The sequence below is a fragment of the Phyllostomus hastatus genome, unplaced genomic scaffold, assembly GCF_019186645.2.
Source record: "Phyllostomus hastatus isolate PE091 unplaced genomic scaffold, TTU_PhHast_1.1 phas_scaffold_216, whole genome shotgun sequence".
NCBI classification, from domain to species: Eukaryota; Metazoa; Chordata; class Mammalia; order Chiroptera; family Phyllostomidae; genus Phyllostomus; species Phyllostomus hastatus.
This window is the reverse complement of record NW_025334018.1, coordinates 1,909,318-1,933,541: the sequence shown is the minus strand read 5'-3', so window position 1 is coordinate 1,933,541 and position 24,224 is coordinate 1,909,318. Positions and strand designations below refer to the sequence as shown.

At 42.8% G+C, this 24,224-nt stretch overlaps 1 protein-coding gene and 1 pseudogene across 7 annotated transcripts in view; one reads left to right on the top strand and one right to left on the bottom strand.

Moving 5' to 3' along the window:
- The window catches only part of ARHGEF11 (Rho guanine nucleotide exchange factor 11), a 115,337-nt gene that overhangs the window by 43,147 nt on the left and 47,966 nt on the right, over positions 1 to 24,224 (bottom strand). For 6 of the 7 annotated variants that reach the window (XM_045861680.1, XM_045861678.1, XM_045861684.1 and 3 more), the window contains exons 2-7: positions 8,237 to 8,325; positions 7,184 to 7,282; positions 4,274 to 4,323; positions 3,350 to 3,407; positions 2,334 to 2,512; positions 1,558 to 1,629 (exon numbers count right to left, since the gene is read on the bottom strand). In XM_045861680.1, the coding sequence (XP_045717636.1) occupies positions 1,558 to 1,629; positions 2,334 to 2,512; positions 3,350 to 3,407; positions 4,274 to 4,323; positions 7,184 to 7,282; positions 8,237 to 8,325 (547 nt within the window). Of the gene's footprint in view, positions 1 to 1,557; positions 1,630 to 2,333; positions 2,513 to 3,349; positions 3,408 to 4,273; positions 4,324 to 7,183; positions 7,283 to 8,236; positions 8,326 to 16,478; positions 16,525 to 24,224 lie in introns of those variants that run through there. The other variant, XM_045861683.1, reaches the window with a different exon arrangement.
- On the top strand, positions 12,359 to 12,685 carry LOC123833465 (annotated as a pseudogene).

Genomic DNA, 24,224 nt, shown 5'->3' with positions numbered 1-24,224 from the left:
TATTAATTTATTTTTAGACAGAGGGGAAAGGAGGGAAAAAGAGAGGGAAACACCAATGTGTGGTTGCCCCTCCTGCGCCCCCTACTGGGGACCTGGCCGGCAAACCAGGTGTGTGCCCTGAAGTGGGAATCAAACCAGCGACCTTTAGTTTACAGGCTGGGACTCAATCCATTGAGCCACGCCAGCCAGTGTTACAGCTTTTAAAATTAATTTCAGCTCTTACATTTAAGTCTTTGATCCATTTTGAGTTAATTTTTTAAAAATTGTATGAGGCAAGGGTCCAAATTCATTCTATTCATGTAGATATCTAGTTGTCCCAGCACCATTTGCTGAAAAGACTATTCTTTCTCCACTGAATTATCTGGACATCTTTGTCAAAAATCAATTGACTGTAGAGGTATGGGTTAATTTCTGGACTCTGAATTCTACTTTATTGATATATAGGTCTCTTCTTATACCAGGACCACATTGTCTTGATTATTCCATGACATTTGTCAACATATATCATTACTTATTATATTAGTGTAACTGTATCTTCATTCATTCACTGATATACTACTGGATTACAAACTTCTTAAAGGAAAGGTTAATCTCTCATTTATCTTTGTAACCATTCCAACTTTTGCCCCTAGGACTCCTCCTCCCTTTAGCACTGCAACACACACACAGCAGGGACCCAGTGTTTCCAAAATAAATGAGTGTATTTTTATATCTTTGTGCCTTTGACTTATACTGAGTAGTATTACATCTCCCATCTCTTTTGCATACCAAAATCCTACTCTTTAAGGCCTAGCTGGAATAGAATCCTCTATAAAGTTTCCCCCTACATTTCCAATTATTACTTGCTCTCTTTCTTTCTCTTATTGGAAACTCTGTTCTTGCCACTCTCTCCCTTACTGTAATATGAATTTTCCCCATTAAGTTTTAAACATGTTAAGGAAAAGAACTGTCTGATCCTTTTCCTCACTGTACGTCACAGAAACAATACTTTACATACAGTGGGCACTTACAGAAGTTTGTTGAATTGAAATGAAGGAGTGAGGAGCTTGCTGCAACCCACTATAGTAATCTAGTGATTCTATTCCAGCCAAAGTAATCTTCTTATTGTTCTCTATGCCTGCAAATCTCTGCAACCCTTTTACCAACAGCACCCTCATCTCCATCAGCTTGGCTGAGCACCCACCTTCTTCCTGAGCCTCCCTTCCCTGGAAACCAGCAAGATCAATTCCAACTGACTCTGATTTTCCTCAGTTCTAATATTCCCTCATTTTATTCTACCTGTCTCATCACTTGTTTGTATTTTGTCTATGTAGTCACTATTCTAATCTATTATCCATGAGCTACTACCCTATTCATTTTATTGGTCAAATTCTGCTTTAACTGCTTCAGCAAATTGTTGGCCTATGATGATTTCTTAGTGGTTCTGGGTTTTAGTTTTTAAAGTTTTATGGTAACAGAATATGGCCTGTACATTCAGTTGTACATATTGGCAGATTGCGCTGATAAAATATTATTTCATTAAGGCAATGGGCAGTCTACCCTCAGCAGTGACCTTACCTGTAACTCTCTTTCCTCCTGCCTCAGCATATTCCTAAGGATCTGGGTGGCATGTTTTTGAAATTCAGGATCCTAAGAATGAAAAATATGACTGTAGTCAGAGGTGGGGACCAGCTCAATTCTCTTCTACCTGCTGATTCTTGGGCATGGAAAGCTATGCGAGTTGAGCCTGCATCATAAATGTGTTTTGTGTAACACTTGGAACCTCACTGGAATTCAGTAATACAATCTTACTTTGACTTTACCTGAACTTCCTAAAAACCTTGTAATCACCTCTGGTATCAAATTGCTCTCTAAAGTCTCCTAGGACTCGCTGGGCTGTCTTCTTTCCAAATGGAAAATCCTGTTCCCCATTCTATTTGCATCTCAACCACTTTTTAACACATCACACAGCTTTCTCTGGACTTTAGGTTCTTTCCCTACTTGCTTTTTCTTTCTTTACTCTCTTCTACTACAGGCTGGGCTCCATATTTCATTCCTCCAAGCAGTCTTTTTCTCCAGGAAGCCTTTCCCCTACTGTTCTACACCCTAGTGACAATGACTGGTGATAGTGTTTAACTCTCTCCAAGTCCGCAGGTGTGGGAGGAGTACTCTTAAAGGGCCTCCTTAGAGTCTTCCACACATTTAGGAAACACACTGTATGCAGCTGTCTGATGAAACTGCACACATGTTTACATGGAAGGAGAACATCTCTTTGGCTTATCTCTGCTTACCAACATACCATTCAATTTAATCTACTTTCCTCCCAGTGAAGAGAGGAGCAGGAGGACCATTACCTGGAGAGGTTTGGGTCCGGTGATGCGCTGTGGAGGTGGCAGAGGTGGAGGAGGTGGTGGTAGTGGGATCACAGGGGTGACCTGGGGAGCTCCTGCTAGGTCTGGGTCCTGCTGGAGCCCAGAGGCACCAATGGATGAGGGTGAAGAGCCCAGAAGGGTCAGTGCAACATAGGCACCAGCTGCAGGGACAGACAAAGGCTTGCTCAAGTGGTACTGTTCTAGACAGCAGACATTCAAACGAAAAGGAGGGGGTTCTTTCTTCCTTCTCCCCTCATTAGGCTAATAATTCTATAGATAAAATTCTCCTCACTTGTAATGTCCCCATTCTCTACTTCCTGCTTACCTACCCTGCATGAACATGGGTACCCCTTCTTTCCCTTTCTTCATGCAGAGACCTCAACCAAAGTTCCACCATAAATATCTGGGAACACTCCTGAGAGTCTGTCTGATCAGTCCCTTGTGTCTTCCTTTGTTTCACTAACTTAAGTGGCCAACATAAAGCCCCTAGTATACTGTCCGCCTGGCACATGAAAAGCACTCAAGTGTTTTCCTTCCACCCTCCTCAAACTTCCCACACCCTTTAACTGTTTCCTCATCATTTGTTGCTTCTGTTTGATTACTTGGGCAAACTCAATTGTTGCATCGTCCCAGAATATTTTCCTGCCCCCCTCCCCAAATAAGAAACAAATGAGGGAGAATGTCCGTGAATGGGAGAGTAGGGCAAATGGTACTTCAGTGAGACCTGGCCTGAGTAAAATAGGGTCTAAATGTGAGTGCAAAGATGGGTGTCAAAGTAAAGATGTTTGCTGAGATACTAAGTGTATCCCCCTGAAATGATAATAAAAAATTGTGGCAATCTAATTGGACCATTCCACATCAAGATGAAAGATGTGACTTCAGCTGCCTCCCACATCTACAAAGGTAGCCTCCGGGTCAACAGGCCTGTCCTTTTCCGCCTTTGCTCCCAGCCCATCTGCTCCTCTACTTTCTTTAGTGGTCAGCTCTCTCCAACTCACATTTGATAAGCTTCACTACCTCCAGGTGTGAGCTATTGGTCACCATGGTGCCGTTCACCTGTTGGGGGGACAAATGATATTGAGTAATGATGATGGAAACCTAGGGGATCCTTGTACAAATTCAAAATTCCACTCCTTCAGGAAGCTATTTTCCAATGCTTTTTAACCACCTCTGGTCACTTGATCACTCAAATTCACATTATGAATTTGTTCCTGTTCCCATCTGCTGTGTGTTTTGTCTTCCCAGCTAGTCTATAAGTTTGCAGGGATAAGACCTGCAGCCTCAATCATTTGTTTGTTTGTTTATCCATTTAAAAATTTTTGGCATATACTTTTTTCTCAACCATTAGCCTTGTACCTGTGTCAACTGACCCAGTGTTTTCTCCTTCTAGAAGAAAGGAACCTTCTCATTTAGGATTTTCTTAATAATACTAGGACTCTGTATTCCAGAAGAAAGCACTGGAGCAACAGGAAAGATGCCAGTAGTTCAGAACTGGCAAGGACCTGAAGCTAGCACTGCACAGGGAGAGAATATCCCCCCTGTACCTGTTCTAGAAGCCTGGCTGTGTTAGAGCAGGGGCCCCCAACCTTCAGGCCACAGACTAGTACTGGTCCAGGCCTGGTAAGAACTAGGCCACACAGCAGGAGGTATGCTTGAATGTAATGCATTTGAATCATCCCCAAACCATCCCCTGCTCCTCTGACCCCCCCGCCATCTGTGGAAAAATTGTCTTCCACAAAACTGTCCCTGGTGCCAAAAAGGTTGGGGACCGCTGCTTTTGAGTCAAGGAGGGCCTAGAATATTTAGTCCTCATCCTCTGTCACATTACACCACTGTGCTCACTCTCAAGGCACCACCCCTAAACCAGTGACTGACTAATAACTGGTGTCAAAATGGAAGTGCGCGAAGGGAAGGTCACTCACTTTGATGATGCGGTCGCCCTCTTTCACACCAGCTCTCATGGCCGCACCTCCTGTAAGAAGAAGGCCAGGTCAGCAGAGCCCAACCACCTTTGCCAGAGGTCACCTTTCCCAAAGTCCCTGTCATATCACTTCCTTCCAAAATTTCTTCTCACCTTTCTGTGTTAAGTACCTCAAATGTGTACATCTACCTCTGCTCCAGTGACAAGATTACTTTTAAACTAGAGTGGACAATATCAGGTCACAGCTCTTGTTCTTCCTGCCACCTAGCTCAGGTGCCAGACTTCTAAGGGCCAGGCCACGGCAGGAGAGAGGGAGGGCCAAGCTCTGGGATGCGTACGTGTGCTTCGTTTGAATGTATCTAGATGTGCTCCAAGGTTAAAGAGTTATTCCTTATTTTCTAGTGAGAAGAACGAGTTTATTACCTTAAATATAATCTTCATATAATAATAATTACCCAGAGAAATATGGAGAAAAGGATTAAAACAAGAGTTTTTGAACAGTGGCTCATAAGCCCTGAGAGGTTCATAAAAATACTCTGAGAGTTCATTAAAGATGATAATGATAACATTTTAATTTCTGTTAAAAAACTGCTTTAAACCCTTTACAGCTTCCCCTTTCTAATGGACCAGATTAAGAGCTTCTAAAAAAAAAAAAAAAAAAAAGAGCTTCTGATTGTGACTGAATGAGTAGAACTCAGAGGGTGTTCTCAACTGTCTCAGGTTATCACCCAGCTGAGGCGGCAGTGCTTTGACCACTGTGCTGTTTCAGATGATTTAGAAGCCCGGGCTTAACTTATGTCCATGACACATAAGAAACACTAACACTGAGGCAAGTTAATGAGAAGCATAAAAATTAAGTTTTTTTGGTAAATCAGCCCCAAGGTAATCATTAAATCTGTAAGTTTCATTCATTTGATCAAAATAAAACTCCCATGAAACACATCTAGATGTTTTTAGTCTTGAGAGAAATTATAGTGACGACTACATTCCAACTTGGCTTTTCAATATTAGGAATTGAAACTACCCTCATGTAAAGTATGCTATTTATGTAAGATTACTTGTGAACAGATGGAAACTCTTACACTGTCATCTAAAAACTAAAGGTGAAAAGGAGCCATTTTGCCTGAATGTATGAAACATATGTGACTTTTAATAACTTAGCGATTTAAAAAAAATTGAACTCTTTAGAATTAAGGAATCAGAACAGAAGTTCTCAGACTTTAGTAATCAGTCCTTCAGTCCTCAGACTCGGGGAATTTATTATAAAGCATATTCCCTGGGCCCCTTGCCAGAGAGTGACGGAGTACTTCTGAGGTGGGGCCCAGTACTACCGATCTCAACTATTCTGGTACCTAGGTGATTCTGATATAGGCAGAACAAAGCCTATACTTTGAGAAAGAGTGAACCAGAGAAACCTAATCTTGTGATTTCAATGCCAATCCAAATGAGGTCCCTTCTTCCCTGCTCCCCAAAATACAATACATGCACATATTTCCCAAAACTCCTATTTTGCTGTAACCCATCCTTTTGTTCTTTCCTCTCTGGGGTCTGACTCTACTCAAGTCTGAGAGAAGGAAAAACTGAAGAAGTGCTAAACTTGCATCCCTGAGCTTCCTGTATCAGACACCAGAGAGGCAAAGCACAAGTGACTGGCACTCCCACCAGCTGTCTCACCAAGTCCAGGAACCTTGGGAGAATAAGACAATAAACGTATCTTTTCAGACCTTTCTCTAGGATATGAAAACAAAAATAAAAACAAAAAACCAACAAAAAAACTTCCCACTGATAAAAGTTAAGTGGCTATAACGGTTTACGTTCTTGCATGATCCATTTATCTCATTTTGGTCATACATTTGACATTCTCTTTTTGTCTTTCCAATAAACAAACCTCAGATCTTTCCAAAATTACTTAAAGCATATTTTCTTTCCCATTTTGCACTGTACTTAGTGTGAAATGCTAGCCTGCTCCCTACCCCTTTCCTTGTATCTTCCTGAAGCCAAGCCCATGATGCTCTATGTCACCAGACCCAACCTAATTTGCTACTCTGCTGTCCACTGCTCTTTGGGACACTTGCTCTAGACTCTCCCCTACTCTCATTTCCTGTCTTCTTCAGCCTGGGTTAACAACAATTCTTTCACCTGACATATAACCATGCTTTGAAATATTTGAAGTTTCTTCACACCTAATTAGTTAGTTGATTGACTTGCTTACCATGTCCTCCCAATATTTATTCCCTTCCCACCACATTGCTATCCTGCCAATGTGTTTTTCACTTCCATCTTTCAAACTACTCCTGAAAGCCTATTTCTTCTAAGAAGCCTTCTCAAACTGATCAAAAGAAAAATGACTATGTCTTGAACCACAAACTACCCAAACACAAATTTCCAAACACCTTCACCTCCCATACTGTCCAACACACATCATTTATCTTTTGGTAATTTACTGTTAATTGTACTTGCACAAACATTTGGACCAGTGTGGCTGTCTCATTTTAAACAGTTGCAGACTAGTGGTGGCCTGTGCACTGAGTGAGGTGATATGAAGGCAGGTAGGGAGAAAGCAGGTCTTCGGTCCCTCTGTGGCATCCTCTGACCCAGTGTGAGCTTCTCTGGCGGGCAACCAAGCATCTGCCTGGGGACCTTAAGGGAATTTCGCTGTTTTCACACACTTCCCAGCAGGGGAAGCGAGCATAAAGTGTCATTCCCTAGAAATTCTGCCTAGTGGCTTAGCAGTATGGAGACTTCCCCAGATGACCCTGGGGAACTAATTCTACAGTAATTCAATTGTATCCCCCACAACTTCCCAGGCCCTCAGAGAAATGTCACATAAGTTCTTCAAGTTAGGGAGCACTGTGCCACATACAAGTGGCTTTGTGAGAACTGTCCACTGTAAGAGCAATGCAATACTCACCGGGCCGCACAGACTGCACCAGAACGATGCGATCCCCACTGACAGTGAAGCCAAAGCCATGCTGGTCTTTCTGGATGATGACACAGCGTTGGACAAGACCTGGTGAGTGTAAAAAAGAAGAGGGTTAGGTAGGCACTGTCACTGCAAGGTTAGTGCATAAAGCCAAGTCCATCCCAAAAAAGCCCTATGACGACTCCTCACGAAGGCCTTTCCAGACTAACCAGATTTCTCAGACTTATCCTGACCAGATGCTATGGCAACAACATGCCCCTCGTAGTGATCAATTCTGTATTCCACACAAGAAATCACCCTCTTTGAGGTGCTTGTCTCTCTTGTACATGTCAGTCTCTCTGTGTTTGTCCGGGTGAGACTGGCTGAAGGAGGGGCAGGGCCGACTCCAGGATAAAGACTAACATTACAGAGAAGCCGTCCTGGGACTGAAGCCCAGTGAGACTGCAAGTTTTCTGCCAAATTACATCCAATGACTGCAGCAGTGGGACACCAGAGCTTGATGACTCTTCGTAAAGCTGGAAAACTTATGCAGGGTGGCGACTCAGGGCTGACTCCTTGCCAAATCCAGGGAAGGATAAATGACAAGAGAAAATCCATTTTTTCACAAGTACATCCATATACAAACATAGGAAATAAGAAAGGCTATAACTCTCCACTGTCGCCATCCTCTTGGGTGTGTATTGGGCACCATCATGTGTGCAGGTATGTGTGACAGCTTCCTGTAATGATAAAGCATGAGTTCTGGAGTTAAAACCCACTGCTCAAGTCCTAACTCTGTCCCCTACAAGCTTTTGTACTTGGGCAGTTTCTTAATCCCTTTGAGCCTCAGCTTCCTCATCTGTAAAATAGGGATAATAAAACCTACTTTCTACAGTTGATATAAGGACTAAATGAGAAAATTTATATACATGTAACAACACCTAGTACACATTATAAGCTCATGTAAAAGCTAAGTTGTTTTGCATCTGAGGTAAATGGATTTGTGTGTATGAGTGTATATCTCTGCATTAAAATGTGGTAATGTCCCAAGAAAGAGGTTACCTGTTGTCTCAGAGGTGTCAGAGGGTTGGCGGTGGTGGGAAGGGGACTTGCGTTCAGGTGCTGAATCTCCCAAAGACAGGCTACTTAACCTGGAGGAGGAATAATAAAAGCACAACAATGAAGTGGGCAGGGAGGGACCGATTTTCTAGTGGAAAAAAACCCTATCAAAAGTGGCCCCATGTTTTGGGCCCTGAGAGACCAGCCCTCTCACCCTGAAACCCACTCAGCCTGGTGGAAGATCAGCCATGTCTATACCACTAGCAATACCACCTATCTGGAATCCTAGGCTGGCATGGCAAACACGATCTCTTTAATACTCAGCAAGATGGGAAGGGAAACAGCTCTTCCTGGAGTCAGGAGACAAAGAGATAATAGCAAGGATGGGATATGCACACATACACACACTTGTTGGGTCTTACCAGGCTGCAATGGGGTTGATGGAACAGAACCGAGCAGCAGAGAAAATGAATGCCAAAAAAAAAAAAAGACAGGAACAAACAAATAGCTAGTTAGTTTTAGGTAAAGGAAGGGGAGACTGGAGGGCAAGGATATGGTGAGTCAAAAACATACAGAAGCCTGCATGAACACAGCAGAGGGCTGCGGTGGCAGTAACGGAGATAACCTGCCACACTTCGGCTTTGTCTCTTCGTCCCACTCCCAAACAACGTCTCTAGGCGGGTAACTGGGCATTTGGTACTAGCTTGCTAGGTAACTGGCAACGTGTATACTTTTCTAGAAAGAGGGTACAACAATGACTCAAACCTTTGAAAATTCAATTTATCTTGTGGACACCACAGGAGAACAGGAATCTGGTCTGTTTGGTGGTAGTATTCTAACTCCACATTCAGTCCCGCTCCTCCTGCCAAACCCTCAAGGTACCAATCAGATCACCAAACCAGAAAATTTGTTGCATGATACCCTCTTATTAATAGGACCCCTGCAGAACAGTAGAAGCTCAAATCATTGCTATGCCTTTCCTTGTCAGAGAAGTATCCAAATTGCCAGGTCCTAATCAATAGTTGCTGCCCCTCCGAAGGGGTCTCCCATTCACAGCTATAGCAAATGACTATGTAGAAGATTATTCAATGAAAGCAGTAACTGTTCACAATGGCTGACTGGTTAAATAAATTGCAGTATATCAATGTAATGACACAGTATTCAGCCTACAAAAGAATGAGGGGCTCTTTATATGCCATAGGGAATGGTCTCTAAGGCATGTTGCTGAGTGAAAAAAGCAAAATGCAGAATTATGTGGAAAGGAAAAAAGTGACCAAAAGAGAAGAAAAGGAAATTACTTTTAAAAAAAAGTTTTTATTTATTTATTTTTAGAGAGAGGGTAAGGGAGGGAGAAAGGGAGAGAGAGAAACATTGATGTGTGAGAGACACACCAATCCGTTGCCTCTGGCGCACCCACAACTGGGGATCTGGCCCACAACCCAGGCATGAGCCCTGACCAGGAATTAAACCAGCGACCCTTCACTTTGCAGGCCGGCACTCAGTCCACTGAGCCACATCCGCCAGGGTGGAAATTACTTGTTTATACATGTTCAAATATTTGTTTATGCATGCATGAAAAAATCTAAAATATCTCTGAAATAATATAAAAGAAACATAACATTGGTTGCCCCTGAGGAAGAAAAAACCAAGTGCCTGGGGCATGAGGATGAAGCCAGAAACTTTTAATTATATTCTTATTTATAACTTTTAAATTCTGAATCATGTGAAGGTGCTAGCTATCCAAATAATAAATATAATACAATACAAATAAATAACTTTTAAATTTAAAAGAGGGGAGCTACCTCCCCTCACCTGGCACTGCTCTTACCTGGACAGGTGAGACTGCTTTTTACTAGCTGATCTTTGGATCAGAGAGAGGACATCAAGGAAGAAGAGAACAATGCAGGAAAGGAGGAAGAGAAATAAAAAATACAAAACAAGACATAAACTAGACAAGTCACTGGAAATGGTTGGTTCAAAACAAAAACCACAACTGAACTATAATGGACTCGGGTATGGAAACTGGCCAAAGTGGAATAGAGTGAGCTTACTAAAATGCAAGTTTATCCTGTCATTCTGCTGCTTAAAACCTTTCAGAGCTTCCCTATTATACTTCAGAGAAAGGCTGTCCTGTCTTCAAGCTAAGCCATTAAGCCATGACATCTAACAGGCTGCCTGATGTTGGTCAGCTTCTGATGTCTGCACAGCTCCCAGGACCTGTCTTCCTGCAGCATGAATATCCAGTGCAACTGCCTGCTCACTTGTCAGTAGGCTTGTACAGATGAGATTGTAGGGTCCAGGAGGGCGAGGTGGTTTTGATTAGTGAGGGCTCCGTCCTATTCTTGATTCCTGCTTTTGCCCATACTGTTCCTTCTCCTAGATGTTCTTCCTACTCTGCTTCTGATTACTGTGTCTATAAGCCAGATAAGAAAGCAAACTTCCAAAAGCTACAACTCTTGGGTTCCTTCAGATTACCCTATCCATCATGCCCTAACTACCCCCACCTTTTCACCTAATGTAAAGATTCCACTTAGTTCATCATTTAATAAATGGTTTTGAACCTATGACAAATAAACTTAATGTGGTAGTCATTTTATAATATACATTAAGTCATGATGTACCTCAAACTTATGTAGTGCTGTATGTCAATTATATCTCAATAAAATGAAAAAAAAAAAGTTCTTGAATTTAGACTTGTATTATCTAATACACAGTCACTAGCTGCATGTAGCTATTAAAATTCAAATTTTAAAACAAAGTTTATTTATTTATTTTTTAGAGGGAGGGAAAGGGAAAAAGAGAGGGAGAGAAACATTGATGTGCGAGATACATCAATTGGCTGCTTCTTGCATACCCCCACCAGGGACAGGACCTGCAACCCAGGCATGTGCCCTGACTGGGAATCGAACTGACCTTTTGGTTTGCAGGCCAGCACTCAACCCAGGACCCTTGCTGGTGTGGCTCAGTTGGTTGAAGCAGTGTCGTGTATACCAAAAGAATGGGTGTTTGATTCCTGGTCAGGGCACATATCTAGGCTGTGGGTTCAATCCCTGATTGGGGCACGTATGGGAGGCACCAATTGATATTTCTCTTTCACATCGATGTTTCCTTTTCTTTCTCTGCCTTCCTCTCTCTTTAAAATCAAGTGCTTAATAGCTACATATAGTTAGTGACTACTATACTGGACAGTGCAGAATAAAATACTTCCATCACTGCAGAAAGTTCTACTAGACAGTGCCATTCTAGACACTATGCCAGGTACTAGGGGATACAGCAATGAATGAGACAAAGTCACTTGCAGGTAATGGATGAGGTAAACACATAGAACTTTGGTACAAAGACTGAGTGATGCCAGCTCCACTTTGCCCCTCACCCCCATCAGAGAGGGCTTCTCAGAAAAGACCTTTAAAGGTCTTTTACTCCAGCCACTCATCTTCTGTCTTTGCTCAGATCCACAACACCCCACCACTGGGTTACTGAGATGGGTTTGAACTCCTCCTCACTACCTGAGGAGAAAGCCTGTTTTATCTTGGGACAGCTCAGGTCTCCTTCTTGACCCTGCAGGAAAATGGCTTCCTATGCCCAAATTAAAGCCTAGAAAAAGTAGTCTGGTAACTTTTCACCTGGTTTAGTTTGCTCTTGAGCTGGGTTGTAAGCTGTTCCACATAACTCAAGGTCCATATGCCTGGCTGTGGATGACTGTTAGGGGCATGGACAAAGATAATTTCAGCTGCCAACAAAAGTTCCTCTAAAAAGCCCTGACCACTCATGGACATGTGCAACAGTATGATGATTGCTTGGGGGTGGGGTGGGGAGGGGTTTAAGGGCACCAAAAGGTAATGTAAAAAAAATAAAGATAAAAAGTAAATAAATAATTAGTAAAACAAAACAAAAATAAAATAAAATAAAAAGCCCTGACTAGTGTAGCTCAGTTGGTTGGAGCACATGCCTGGGCTGTGTATTCAGTCCTTGGTCTGGGGGTATACAAGAGAGGCAACTGATCAATGTTTCTTTCCCTCTTTCTCCCTCCCTTCCCCTCTCTCTAAAAATAAATAAACAAACACTTTTAAAAAAGTTCCTCTAAAAAAAAAACCCTATATGGGCTCTTGGTTCCTTGCTTCCAAGATGACCAAGAAAAGAAGCAACAATGGTCATGCCCAAAAGGGCCGTGGCCAAGAGTAGCCTACTCTTTGTACCCAAGGACAAGACCATCAAGAAGTTCATCATCTGAAACACAGCAGAGGACGCAGCAATTAGGGATGTTTCCAAGTGAGTGTCTTCAACACCTACGTGCTTCCCGAGCTGTATGTGAAACTACATTACTGTGTGAGCTGTGCCATTCACAGCAAGGTAGTCAGGAATCATTCTTGTGAAGCCCGGAATGAGCAAACACTGCCGCCCCAATGTAGAACTGTGGGTGCTGCCCCATGACCTCCACCAAAGCCCATGTAAGGAGCTAAGTCCTTAAGGGCTGAAGGAAAATTCTCTGGTACAAAATACAATAGAAATTATACTTGAAAACACATACGAACACACACACACAAAACCCCCACAGGCTAGGACAGATACAGGGTGGTGGGGGAGGGGGCAGACAAGGAGATTAAGTATAATCACATTAAGTATAATCACAACAGATGAAAAAATACTTTTTCTCTTTGAGAGCTTATAGGAGGAAAAACTACCACTGACTTGGGGGATGAAGAAATACTGATAGCAGCAGATAGAATGGCTATTGGGTCAGCAGGTGTTAAGTCTGAACAGAGACTTGGAAGACCAAGGTTAAACTTGAAGCACAAGTGAGGAGGGAAAGAAGGTAATTTGGCATGAAATAGACTTTAACGGTGGGCTCTCCCTCTTCCTGATGACATTCCCATCAAAATTTGAGCCCTGGCTGGTGTGGCTTAGTGGATTGAGCATGGGCCTTCGAACCAAAGGGTTGCTGGTTTGATTCCTAGTAAGGGCACATGCCTGGGTTGTGGGCCAGGTCCCCAGTAGGGGGTGTGTGAGAGGCAACCACATATTGATGTTTCTCTTCCTCCTTCCCTTCCCCTTTTTCTAAAAATAAAGAAAATCTTTTAACAATGAAGAAAACTTGGCAACAGAGATCAGATTCTAATCAACCTAAATCTGATGGAGAGGAAGAAGGTCCAGGAGAGTGAATAACCCACCCCCTACCCCCCAAATGTGTGACTCTAAATGGTACCAATGAGACAAACTTTTCTGGTCCAACTTCTCAGTAAGCCTCCCCCTCCCCGCCTGTAACCAGTCAGTTATGGAGACTGGTAAGTACTTTTATGTTTCCCAGAATTGTTTCTTCCTTGTATCATTGATGTCCATCATTTTAACCCTATGTGCACTGCCTCAAGTCTGGATGACTACATATAACCTCGTCTCCACTCTCCAGTCTCTACCAGCACTCTACCACAACAGACTAACTTTCCCCAAATACTCTTTTCCTTGTGTGCCCTTCATCAAGAACCGGCAATTTCCCTTATTATCTATACTCTCAGATGTGCCCAGCAATTGCCTGATATAAAAGGCCTTTCATCTAGTGGATCCAAATACCTTTACAAATTTACTCTTTATCATTTTTTTGCTTTTTTCCTACCTCTACAGGATCCTAAAATATGCTGTGCCTTTTATGATGGCCTCCATCTCTCTCTCTTTCTCTGAGTGTGTGCATCCTTGCCTTCTGGCATAAAAAGATAGTACAGACTTGCCTTGTACTTTCCCTATGCCAGATCTGCAATCAAACAGTTCTCTAAGGAGCCCTGGTTCCTTTTAGTAGGAAATGTATGTAGAAACAAGATATGGGTGCTAGGTGCTCATTGCTATTGAGCTGTCATTGCTTCTAGCCCTTTCAATGGACATTGTAGGAAATATTTCTTGAGAAACTGTGAGTTCTGCCCTGACTGACATGGCTCAGTTGGTTGGGTGTTGTCCTGCAAAATGAAAGATCCCTGGTCCAATTCCCAGTCAGGATACATGCCCAGGTTGTGGATTTGGTCCCCAGTCAGGGTGTGTATGAGAGGCAATGACTGATGTTTCTCTCCCTCTCTTTCTGCTTCCCTTCTCCTCTCTATGATAAATAAATAAAATCTGAAACAAAATGAAACAAAACTGTGAGCTCACATTGAAATCTCCAGTTTAAGTCCAACACTACAGGTTTCTTCCTCATCTTGCTCAGTTTTATATTTTCTTCCTTTTCCCATAGCGGGAAACCTGTGTCCAAACAACAGCAATATATTTTCTTATTTGCTCTACTCTTTAATACAAGATAGTTTCTGGAGTTGCTACATTAGTAACACTGGCAACGACAAACTTATTAAGCAAAGTTCAAGAATTCCTTATGCTTCTTTTTGTCCTTGGACCCTATCCCGCTAAAGAGCAGTACTGTGTGAAAGTTACTTTGAATTAATTGTTTCTTATATTATCAATTTGAAATGTATTTAAGGTCCTTTTTTAAAAAAAAGTCTGCACCTAGCTCTGGCTGGCGTAGCTCAGTGGATTGAGCGAGGGCTGGGAACCAAAGTGTTGCAGGTTCGATTCCCAGTCAGGGTACATGCCTGGGTTGCAGGCCATGACCCCCAGCAACTGCACATTGATGTCTCTCTCTCTCTCTCTATCTCCCTCCCCTCCCTCTCTAAAAATGAATAAAAATAAAATCTTAAAAAAAAAAAACCTTAAAAAAAAAGTCTGCATCTGAAAGTACATTTTTATTGATTTTTAGAGAGGGAGGAGGTAAAAGAAACATCAACGTGAGAGAGAAACACTGATGGGTTGTCCCTTGTACCCACCCTAACCCCACAACCCAGGCATGTGCCCCACCTGGGCGTCAGACTTGCAACCTTTTGGTGCATGGGCTGATGCTCCAACCAACTTAGCCACCCTGCTAGGGCTAGGTTTATTTGCACTTTAATTTTAGGGTCTGTTTTCTCAGGTTTTTTTCATTTTCTTGAATTTGTTAAACATTTACATAGTTGAAAACTCAAAGTGAAATATTAAGAATATAATCAGTCCCACTCCTCCCTAAGTAACCAATTTCATTTGTTTTTGGTTTCCTTTCCTTTCTATGCTTGTTTCTGTAAAACTAAGCAACTACATATATTCTTATTTTCTTTCTTTCTAATACAACAGGTAGTATCCTACACCCTTTACACTTTGCTTTTTTCATTTAATATATCCTCAAAGTAATTCCATATTAGTTCGTGGAAATCTTCCATTTCCTCAACCTTTTCTTTATGATAAGCCCACATTCCAGTGTTCCTACCTCCCACACTGCTCCCTGTTATCTGGTGTGTTAGTCCCGCCTCTCTGCTAGAGGGTGAAGGTTACAATGTGTACTTCCCACATGCTCTGGAGCAGTGCCAGGCACAGAACAGGCACTCTGTAAATACATGTTGCAAACATCCTCCTCATCCTAGCCTAGATGGTGTGTGATCCAGCAAGGAAATATGTGGTGACCTTCCAGCCTTCTAAGCTGAAAACTGGGAATCAGCTTTATAGCCCTTCTATTGGTCTGTCATGCATGTGTGTTGTGTATTGTGTGTGTATTTAAAAATAATTAGTTGTTAAATTGTGAAAAGCAGGCAATTTCACATTAAAAAAATACAGGTTTCTGGTTTCTCTTGAAAAGGCATAAGCTCTGGCACCACTGGGTTTACAGTTTCACATGATGACAATTGGCTGAAGCTATAGGTGTTATCAATCCCCTCAGTGGGAGGTTCCTGGCCTCTTTGTCCTTACCCCCATCCCCCCACAAAAATGTAAATGGGGAAAAGGCCTGGAATATCCCTGTTCTGTGATAATGATTAAGTTCTTACTACCTACCAGGCCCTGTGCTAAACATTCAACATATGTTACCTCATTTAATCATCATAAAAACCTCCTGAGATAGGTAGTACATCCATTTTCAGACAAGTGAATAGAGAGGTTAAATAAGTAGAGTTAAGATGTGCATAAAGTTGGTATGGCTTCAAAGTCTGTAATCCTAAACAAGAAGTTCTATGACCTGTGGCAATATGCAGATTTAACTGATCTCCATTAGACCTTCTCTCCTATTATTTATACACACACACACACGTACAAACACATGTACTAGGCATACATCACACGTGCACACATACAAGATGTGACATACACATGATATACAGAACACATATGGTATATGTGCATATAAAGATATATAATACATATGATAGAGAGAGAGAGAGATAAAAAGCACACACTATATAGGCTGACCTACATCTCTTGTATCTGGAGTAAAAAAATCTTCCTGAGTCCCTTCCCAAGGCCAGGAACAGCAGTCAACCAAGGAAAGAGCAACCCTGCCAGAACCTTAGCTCTAGATAAAGTCTACACTCACTGAACCCTGACCTGGGCTGGTTTCTCTTATCTGCCAGGGTGGAGCTTAAAGCAGCCTCCTGGCACCCTAAATCTCCAAGGATTCTGACTTTGGGTAGAATTTTCCCTGTGGTCTGAGGCTGGCAATCACAGCCTCCTGGGCCTGTATATCCCCACAATAAAGGGAAGAGGCCTGTTTGCAGACAATCTCTGCTGATAGAATATGACACAAATGTTCTCTGAGAGCTTATACAATTGAGTATGTTTAGAAATAAAAGGACACAGAAAATACTTTCATTCAGACCCAGAGTACAAAGTTAACACTGTGTTGCAGAAGAAGGTTAGATTTGGGAATCAGGAAAATCTGGGTGCTAACCCCAGTCCTGGCTCTAAGTCACAGAGGGCCCTTGACTCCTACTTGTGTCACCTCTCATCTGTAAAACCAGAGAGAAGACAAATGGGGAAAAAAGTCTCTGGCAATGTGGCCAGAAAAGACTCACATTTCAACTGGATCATTTAGTAGCTGTAGGGCAGCGTATGAATCACTGGCTCCAATCCCAGGGACTCAATTCAGCAGGTTTGTGGTGTAGAATCTATTTTTATTTTAACAAGCACCCCAGATTATTATTTATTCAGAGGGCCATAACTTTAAGGAACTCTCAGAACAAGTCCTTTAACTTCTGAGCCTTCTCAGTTTTTCCAGAGACCTAAAACCCTTTACAACAAGGACAATGTCTTATTCATCCTTGTATTACCAGCCAAGTTCCAGCACAGTGCCTGGTGCATGGTGGGTGCCTGCTCCAAAAATGTTTGCTGAAGGAAAATACACGTCCTTCCTTTCAGAGCTGATGTCAGGATCAGAGGCAAATGTTTGTTAAGTTCTTTGAAAGTACTGTGGACACTGAAAAAGAAGATAAATACCAAGAAGGACTCCTGGTGGCTAACTGGGCTTAAACCAACCAACCAACCAACCAACCAACCAACCCACCCCCATCCATTCTAAAACTAGCAGCCATTTCTAAACAAGGGACTCTCACCCATGCCACAATTCAGGGAGTAGCCTGCATTAAACTGCCTGCCTGCCTGCCTGTACTGCCTTTCTGCTGAGTCAACCCTTATAAAGGAGTTCCTGGAATTGTATTTCAACCAATAAGACTGAGACTCTCCCTGTTTAATAGTAGATGTGCAGCTATATCCCCATCAGAGTTTTCACTGACCAATCAGGGATGGGGGCAGGAACTTCTCTCTATAAGTCAGCTCCCCTCTGGCTAGGTGACACAGACCTCACTTTCCCTTTTCATCAAAGACCGTGTTTCCAGAGCAGAGCAGAAGTCTGGGAGGAGGTGGGGCAGACTGGAGCAGAGCAGGGCTGCTTAGCCCCCAAGCCATTTCACAGCTGTGCTGTTGCCCTTGCTTCATAATTGATCTGTAATGCTACTGAGCTGTTCTACAGCTGTGCTGTATCACAACTGAGCTGTCTGCACTGAATAAAGTTTCCTTCTTCACCATACCCCAAATTGGGAATTCATGTTGGCATTGAATTGGCACCAACAACCACTGACCAGGGGTTGACTAAGTCCCATGCAAATGTTCACCCCAAGGGGTGACCTATGCTCAACATTTCAGAAGTGAAGTGAGCAGGACAAGAATGAGTGAGTGAACAATAAACGGAAAAAGGGGACAACTCCTGGTGTATTCTAAACCTAGAGATGGCAGAGCCAGGAAAGCTCTCCTTCCTACTTCCATAAAGGTCTCTTCAAGAACAAGAGATTTGAGGACTGTTTGACTCTCAGAGCAGACAACCTGGCAGACAAGTGTGTGTGTGGAGGGAGCAGAGAACTGGTATGTTGAGAGGGCTGGTTAGCTTGATTCAACATTTAATATTTAGCATATAGCCCATATGGTATGGTTTGGAAAGCATGGCTTTAAGAATAAAGTACAGTAAGTGCTCACTTAAAGTCGTTGATAGGCTCTTGGAACTACAGTGAAATAATATATAATGAGAACATTTTTACTACAGACTGATCCAAATTAAGAGCTAAAATCCTATAGCATCTTATCAACACTATCACCAAATGAGAGAAACAACTTTACTTAAGGACCTGCTGTACAGGCTCAAGCTCAGTCCCTGTCTTCTCTTGGATATGTCCCCTCCGGCAAGCTGCCCAACTTCTCGACGCCTGTTTCTCAATCACAAATGTGGGTAACCCCACTTCCCTCAAAGGAGGATTGGGAGGAACAAATCACCTTCACCAACACCTCAAAGTGAGAACATTCAAACTGAAACCAGTGTCCTAAACCAACGCCTAGCTCTGCCCCTGAGCAAACATTTCCTTCTCAGGAAAATAAGTGTTGTGCCAGAAATCTGAGTTACCTCTGATATGCCCCCTCTAATCAACTGCCAAGTCCTACTGATAATACCTATTAATATTTCTGGAGTCCACCTACTTCTGCGCCTCCCCATCCCAGGCTGGTGTAAGACACCATCACCTCTCACCTAGGAACTACCAGTATCCTCACATCTACTCCAGCTTCCACTCCTCCAGAAATCATTCATTCTCTACACGCAGTCAGAGCGATCTTAAAAAACCCAGCCTAGAACATGTGTCACCCTACAGTGGTTTTCCACTGCCCTTGTATAAAGTTCCAAGTCCTTAACACGGCCTAACAGTCCTCTGTAACGTCCTCATGCTAGTGAGGACAAGCCCCATCATCTCTCGTCACTGCCCTCCTTGCTCACTATATGTCAACCCCAAGGGGCCTTCTCTCCTGCCCTGGCCAAGAGGACTCATATTCATTCTTCACTGTACAGTGTAACCACCTCTTCTTCACTGAAGCCTTCTCTGACTCCCACTAGGCTGGAATTGCCTGAAATTTCCCTTTGCATGCTAACTAGATGGCAACTAGTTATTTGGGTGCTTTTAAAAAATTGTTCAATGTTTTCTTTCCCTGTTTAATAAGCTTCATTGTCTCTTGTTCTCTAGATCATGCAATAGCTCTAGAACCTAGTACACAGTAGATATTCAATACACGTATTGAAATATGATATCAGATAACATATGCAAATAAACTTTGTAGACATCAAAATATCATAAACATACACTTATCAACAGAAAGTTCTGAATGATCTCCATAATGCATATAAATTATGACTTAATTCACAATTTCATAGTTTTAACAAAGCCTGACCAGAATAAAGAAGGTGTTAAGCATCTCTGTGGACCTTCAACAGGGGGTGACATCTTAACCTGCCTGTAAGAACAGGTTAATAAGCTCCTAAAGACTTCAATCTCCCAGATTTCCAGAATTCAGCTCTGTACACAAAGCACTGAAACTTCCACTACATAGGAAAATGTATGTTAAGCTGTGTTGGTAACTGTCCTGGCTGGTGTAGCTCAGTGGACTGAGCGTGGGCCTGCAAAGCAAAAGGGTTGCCAGTTTGATCCCCAGTCAGGGCACATGCCTGGGTTGTGGGCTAGGTCCCCAGTGGGGGGTGCACACGAGGCAACCACGCATTGATGTTTCTGTCCCTCTCTCTTTCCCTTCTCCTCTCTCTAAAAATAAATAAATAAAATCTTAAAACAAAAAAAAGTTGGTAACTACACAGTGGACTGGGGCAGGGGATGGGCACAAAAGGGATGAGAGAGGAGGATGACCTTGTCCAGAGCCTGGGATCAAGGGCAGGACCCATGGGCAGCTCTGCTGTGGGAGGATGTTGTAGGGGGAGGAAACAGCATAAGCAAAGGCACAGGAGGAAGCGGACACAGCAACTCCAATGAGGCTGTCAGTGCAGCACAGGGGAGAAGAGGGAAGGGTAGGACTAGAGGAACAAACAAGAGATAAAACTGAAAAGATGTGGGTTCCCAAGCTGGTTCTATCACTTACTGTACTAGCTGGATGATCTTAGGAAACTCTGAGTTTGTTTCTCCACCTAAAATGTGGAGGATAGCCCTGGCCAGGTGGCTCAGTTGGATGGAGAGTTGCCCTGTTCCCCAAAAGGCTACGGGTTCAATCCCTGGTAGGGGAGCATAAGGGAGGCAACCCTTGATGTTTCTTTCTCACATTGATATTTCTTTATCCCTTCCTCTCTCTCTAAAAGTAATTAAAATACATCCCCAGGTAAGGATTTAAAAAATGTGGATAATACATCTACCCTGCTCTACCTATCTCACAGAGCTGCTGTGAGAATTCGATTACATAGGGTATGCTAAAAGGAAAAGGCTGGGGCAGGATTTTATTCTGCAGGAGTGTCCAACCTGTGGCCCAGGATGGCTATGAATGCGGCCCAACACAAAATTGTAAATTTACTTAAAACATTATGAGATTTTTTTGTGATTACATGTTGTAACGCGTGTAATGTGTGGCCCAAGACAACTCTTCTTCTTCCAGTGTGGCCTAGAAATGCCAAAAAGTTGGATACCCCTCCTTTACAGAAAGGCTTTCTAGGAAAAGTAATAGGATCAGATTAGCTGCCTCTAAAAAGACAGGTGTGGCTACAGTGGGCTGGAAAAGAAAAGGCCCAGAGACCAGGTGGGGCGTAAATAATGATGTGTATCTCTATGAGAGCACTGCCACTGGAATAGAAGAGAAAGGAAAGGAAAGGAGAGAGAGAGATTGCCACGAGTGGGTTGTGAGAGGGTGATCTCCCCAGCCCTGCACTGTCTTATGGAGCTGAGAGGCCTGTAGAGCTACAGAGCACCTGAAATGTGGCTACCTTGAATTGAGATTCAATTGAATGCGGGTGAATTGAGATACCGTCTGTATAAAATACAAGATTTCAAAGGCTTAGAACAAAAAGAAGGAATGTAAAATATCAAGTGTTTTATGTTGATTGCATGTTGAAATAACAGTATTTTGAAAATACTGAGTTAAAGGAAATATACATTAAAATTAATTTCACCTGTTTCTCTTAATTTTTAGTGTGGCTACTAGAAAAGTTTTAATTACACGTATGGCTTGCATTGTGTTTCTACTGGACAGCGCTGGTCTGCCCTCCTTTGGTCACAGCTGTGCCATGCTCTGCCTTCTCTCCCATGGCAATGCCTCTGGCCCTCAGACCAGTCAGAGGAAACTAGAAGCCTGCCCAAAGTCACCCGTCCAGTAACCTCTCTGTTTCCCACAGCACCTGGTGCATATTTCTGCCAAAGCACTTCCCACATGGGTGCTGCTGACCTTTCCTCCTTGTTCGTTGGACTAGTGAGCTCCTGAAGAGCCACTGCATGCCCAATTCATCGCTGTATCCCCAGCAAGGAAGAAGTAAGCCCTGCTGAGGTGCAGCCATCTTCAGCACTTAGCAGAGAGAACAATTCCACACAAGCAGGGCTGCGCACCCTTCTCTTCACTCAGAACCCAACACTCCCCCAGACTTCCAGGCTCTATTATCACAGGTGCAGACTCACATGTGATTTACCTGATTTGTCATGTCTGCCGCAGGAAAAACTCAAGGCCTGGGCTAGGATCCCGAATTCAAAGTGATACTGAGCAATGGTATGGTGGAGTGTGAGGTAGAAGGAATGGGTTTACATCCTGGCTCTGCTCTGACCATTTGTGTGACTCGGAAAATTATTTACTTTCTGTGAACCTCAGTTTTCTCATCTACAAAACTGGACTAGTAGCCACCCATTTGGCGGGGCCATTGTAAAAACCAGTGTAATGTAAGTAAAGTATCTTGCACAATGCCTGGAACACAGCAATGCTCGAAAAATGGTTGCTGTGCTTGTCATAAGACCCTAAGTCACACATACTTAGTAAGTTACTCCCAAAGCAATCCTGACTTTGTAACACAAAATAAACAAATTTTGAGTTAGGTAATATAGATGGCAACCACCTTATGGATCTCCTCTGAAGTAGATAACCTACTGTTGACTATTATGTTTAGTCAACATTCATTTGCCTTTATGTATCCTCCATCAACCTGTTATTTGATGAAAACAGTGTCTCAGGACAGCAGGAGACCAGGAGAGCTGGGTATTGCCATTCAGTAGCTATGTAACTCCAGACAACATCATCCAGACTAGTTTCAGGAAGACCCAGCTCGGGGGGGCGGGGGCGCGCGCATGTGTGTGTGTGTGTGTGTGTGTTGTGTGACAAAGAAGGGAAACCACTGAACAGCAAGGAACAGGCTAAGGTGGCAAGAGGGCAGAACTGACAGTTTAGACATCTGGATTCTAGACCAAGTCTGCCCTTATCTTTCTGCAGACCTTTGGAAAAGGAGGAGAAAGTTATATAGAATAGAGTAAGCATCTAATATGCTACAGGCATTCATTTAATTCTCACAGCAACCTGGTGAGGTAGACAGTTATCTTCCTTAACAGAAGAGGAAAAGGAGATTCAGAAGTTATATAAGTTGCCCAAGGACACACAACTATTAAGTGTAGAGTCAGGACACGAACTCAAGTCAGCCTGACATTGAAGTCCAATCTTCCCCTCTCAGTACCCAGGCTTCATCCCCCTACAAGGAACCGGATGGACCAGATTATCTCAACGTCCTTTCTTGTTCTAACATTGCATGACTCTCTGTCTCTCACAATTCTTCTTTGGCATATTACTAGGTCTTTGTACCCAGAGCACTCAGGAGAATAAAATTCATCCAAGTGGGAGAAAAAACAGCAGACACTCTCCCCAACAATAATCCAGAAGCACTTGAGAGTCTGTACTGGTGATGTCTACAAGATGGCTAAGAATAGTTTTATTCTAGTTTCCTGGTTTTAACAAAAGCAAAGGAACAAGGAAGAGCAAAGCCTACAGCTCTCAAGATAAAGAATGAGAATCTGTCAACAGGACCTGAGGCTGAGGAGGATGGGATGGAAAGGGCCTCAGTCTGTGGAATGAAGTTTCTTCCTTGCCTGCATGACCACTGTGTGTCTGTGGATTAGCCACATAACACCTTTAGGTCTCAGCTTTCAGGCTGATAAATAGGAACACCAAGCCTTATACTTCTTACAGGATGCTGTGAGAACTACATTATTTGTAAACCAAAAATCACTGGAGAGGTATATCTTGTTTTACCTAATGTTTTCCTGAAAAGATAAGTAAATGTGTTCTGAAGTATTGAATAAATTTTCTTGGAAGATGATAATACTTTACACACAAGTAAAACCTTTCAAAGGACTGGGTTTCTTAAAGGCACACCTTGCTTTATACTTCCTATAAATACAATTGTTATTTGAGTCAGTTTTTGATTACCAGCACAAATAAAGAACAAAGATTAGACATTTAACCCAGGATAATGGCAAATCTAAGAAGTCTTCATTTTGCTTTTAAAAATTTTGTCATTTGGTTCAGAAGAATCACCTTTCTAATTTAAGGTGGATTTAAGATTAGTTGCCTTCCTCGACTTCATAGCAAAATGAACAGGAAAGTACTTGGAGGCAGAGGAAAGCCTGTCGGTTTTAAAGCTGCTGAGGTTAAACCTGGAAGCAGCGCATACCTTGTGGCAGTAACCTGAGCAGACGGTGGGAGGGCTGCTCTTCTTTGCAATCCTTCTCCTACCCCAGGAAGGCTGCACCCTTTCTGCAGCTGAGGTAACTCCAGAGATGCAAACCCAGTTACAACATCTAAGCTACCAATTGTAATCGGGAAGCAGGGACACCAGAATGTCACAGGGTGAGTGTCCCTACCCTCTACATTCCTAGCCAGTGACTTCAGG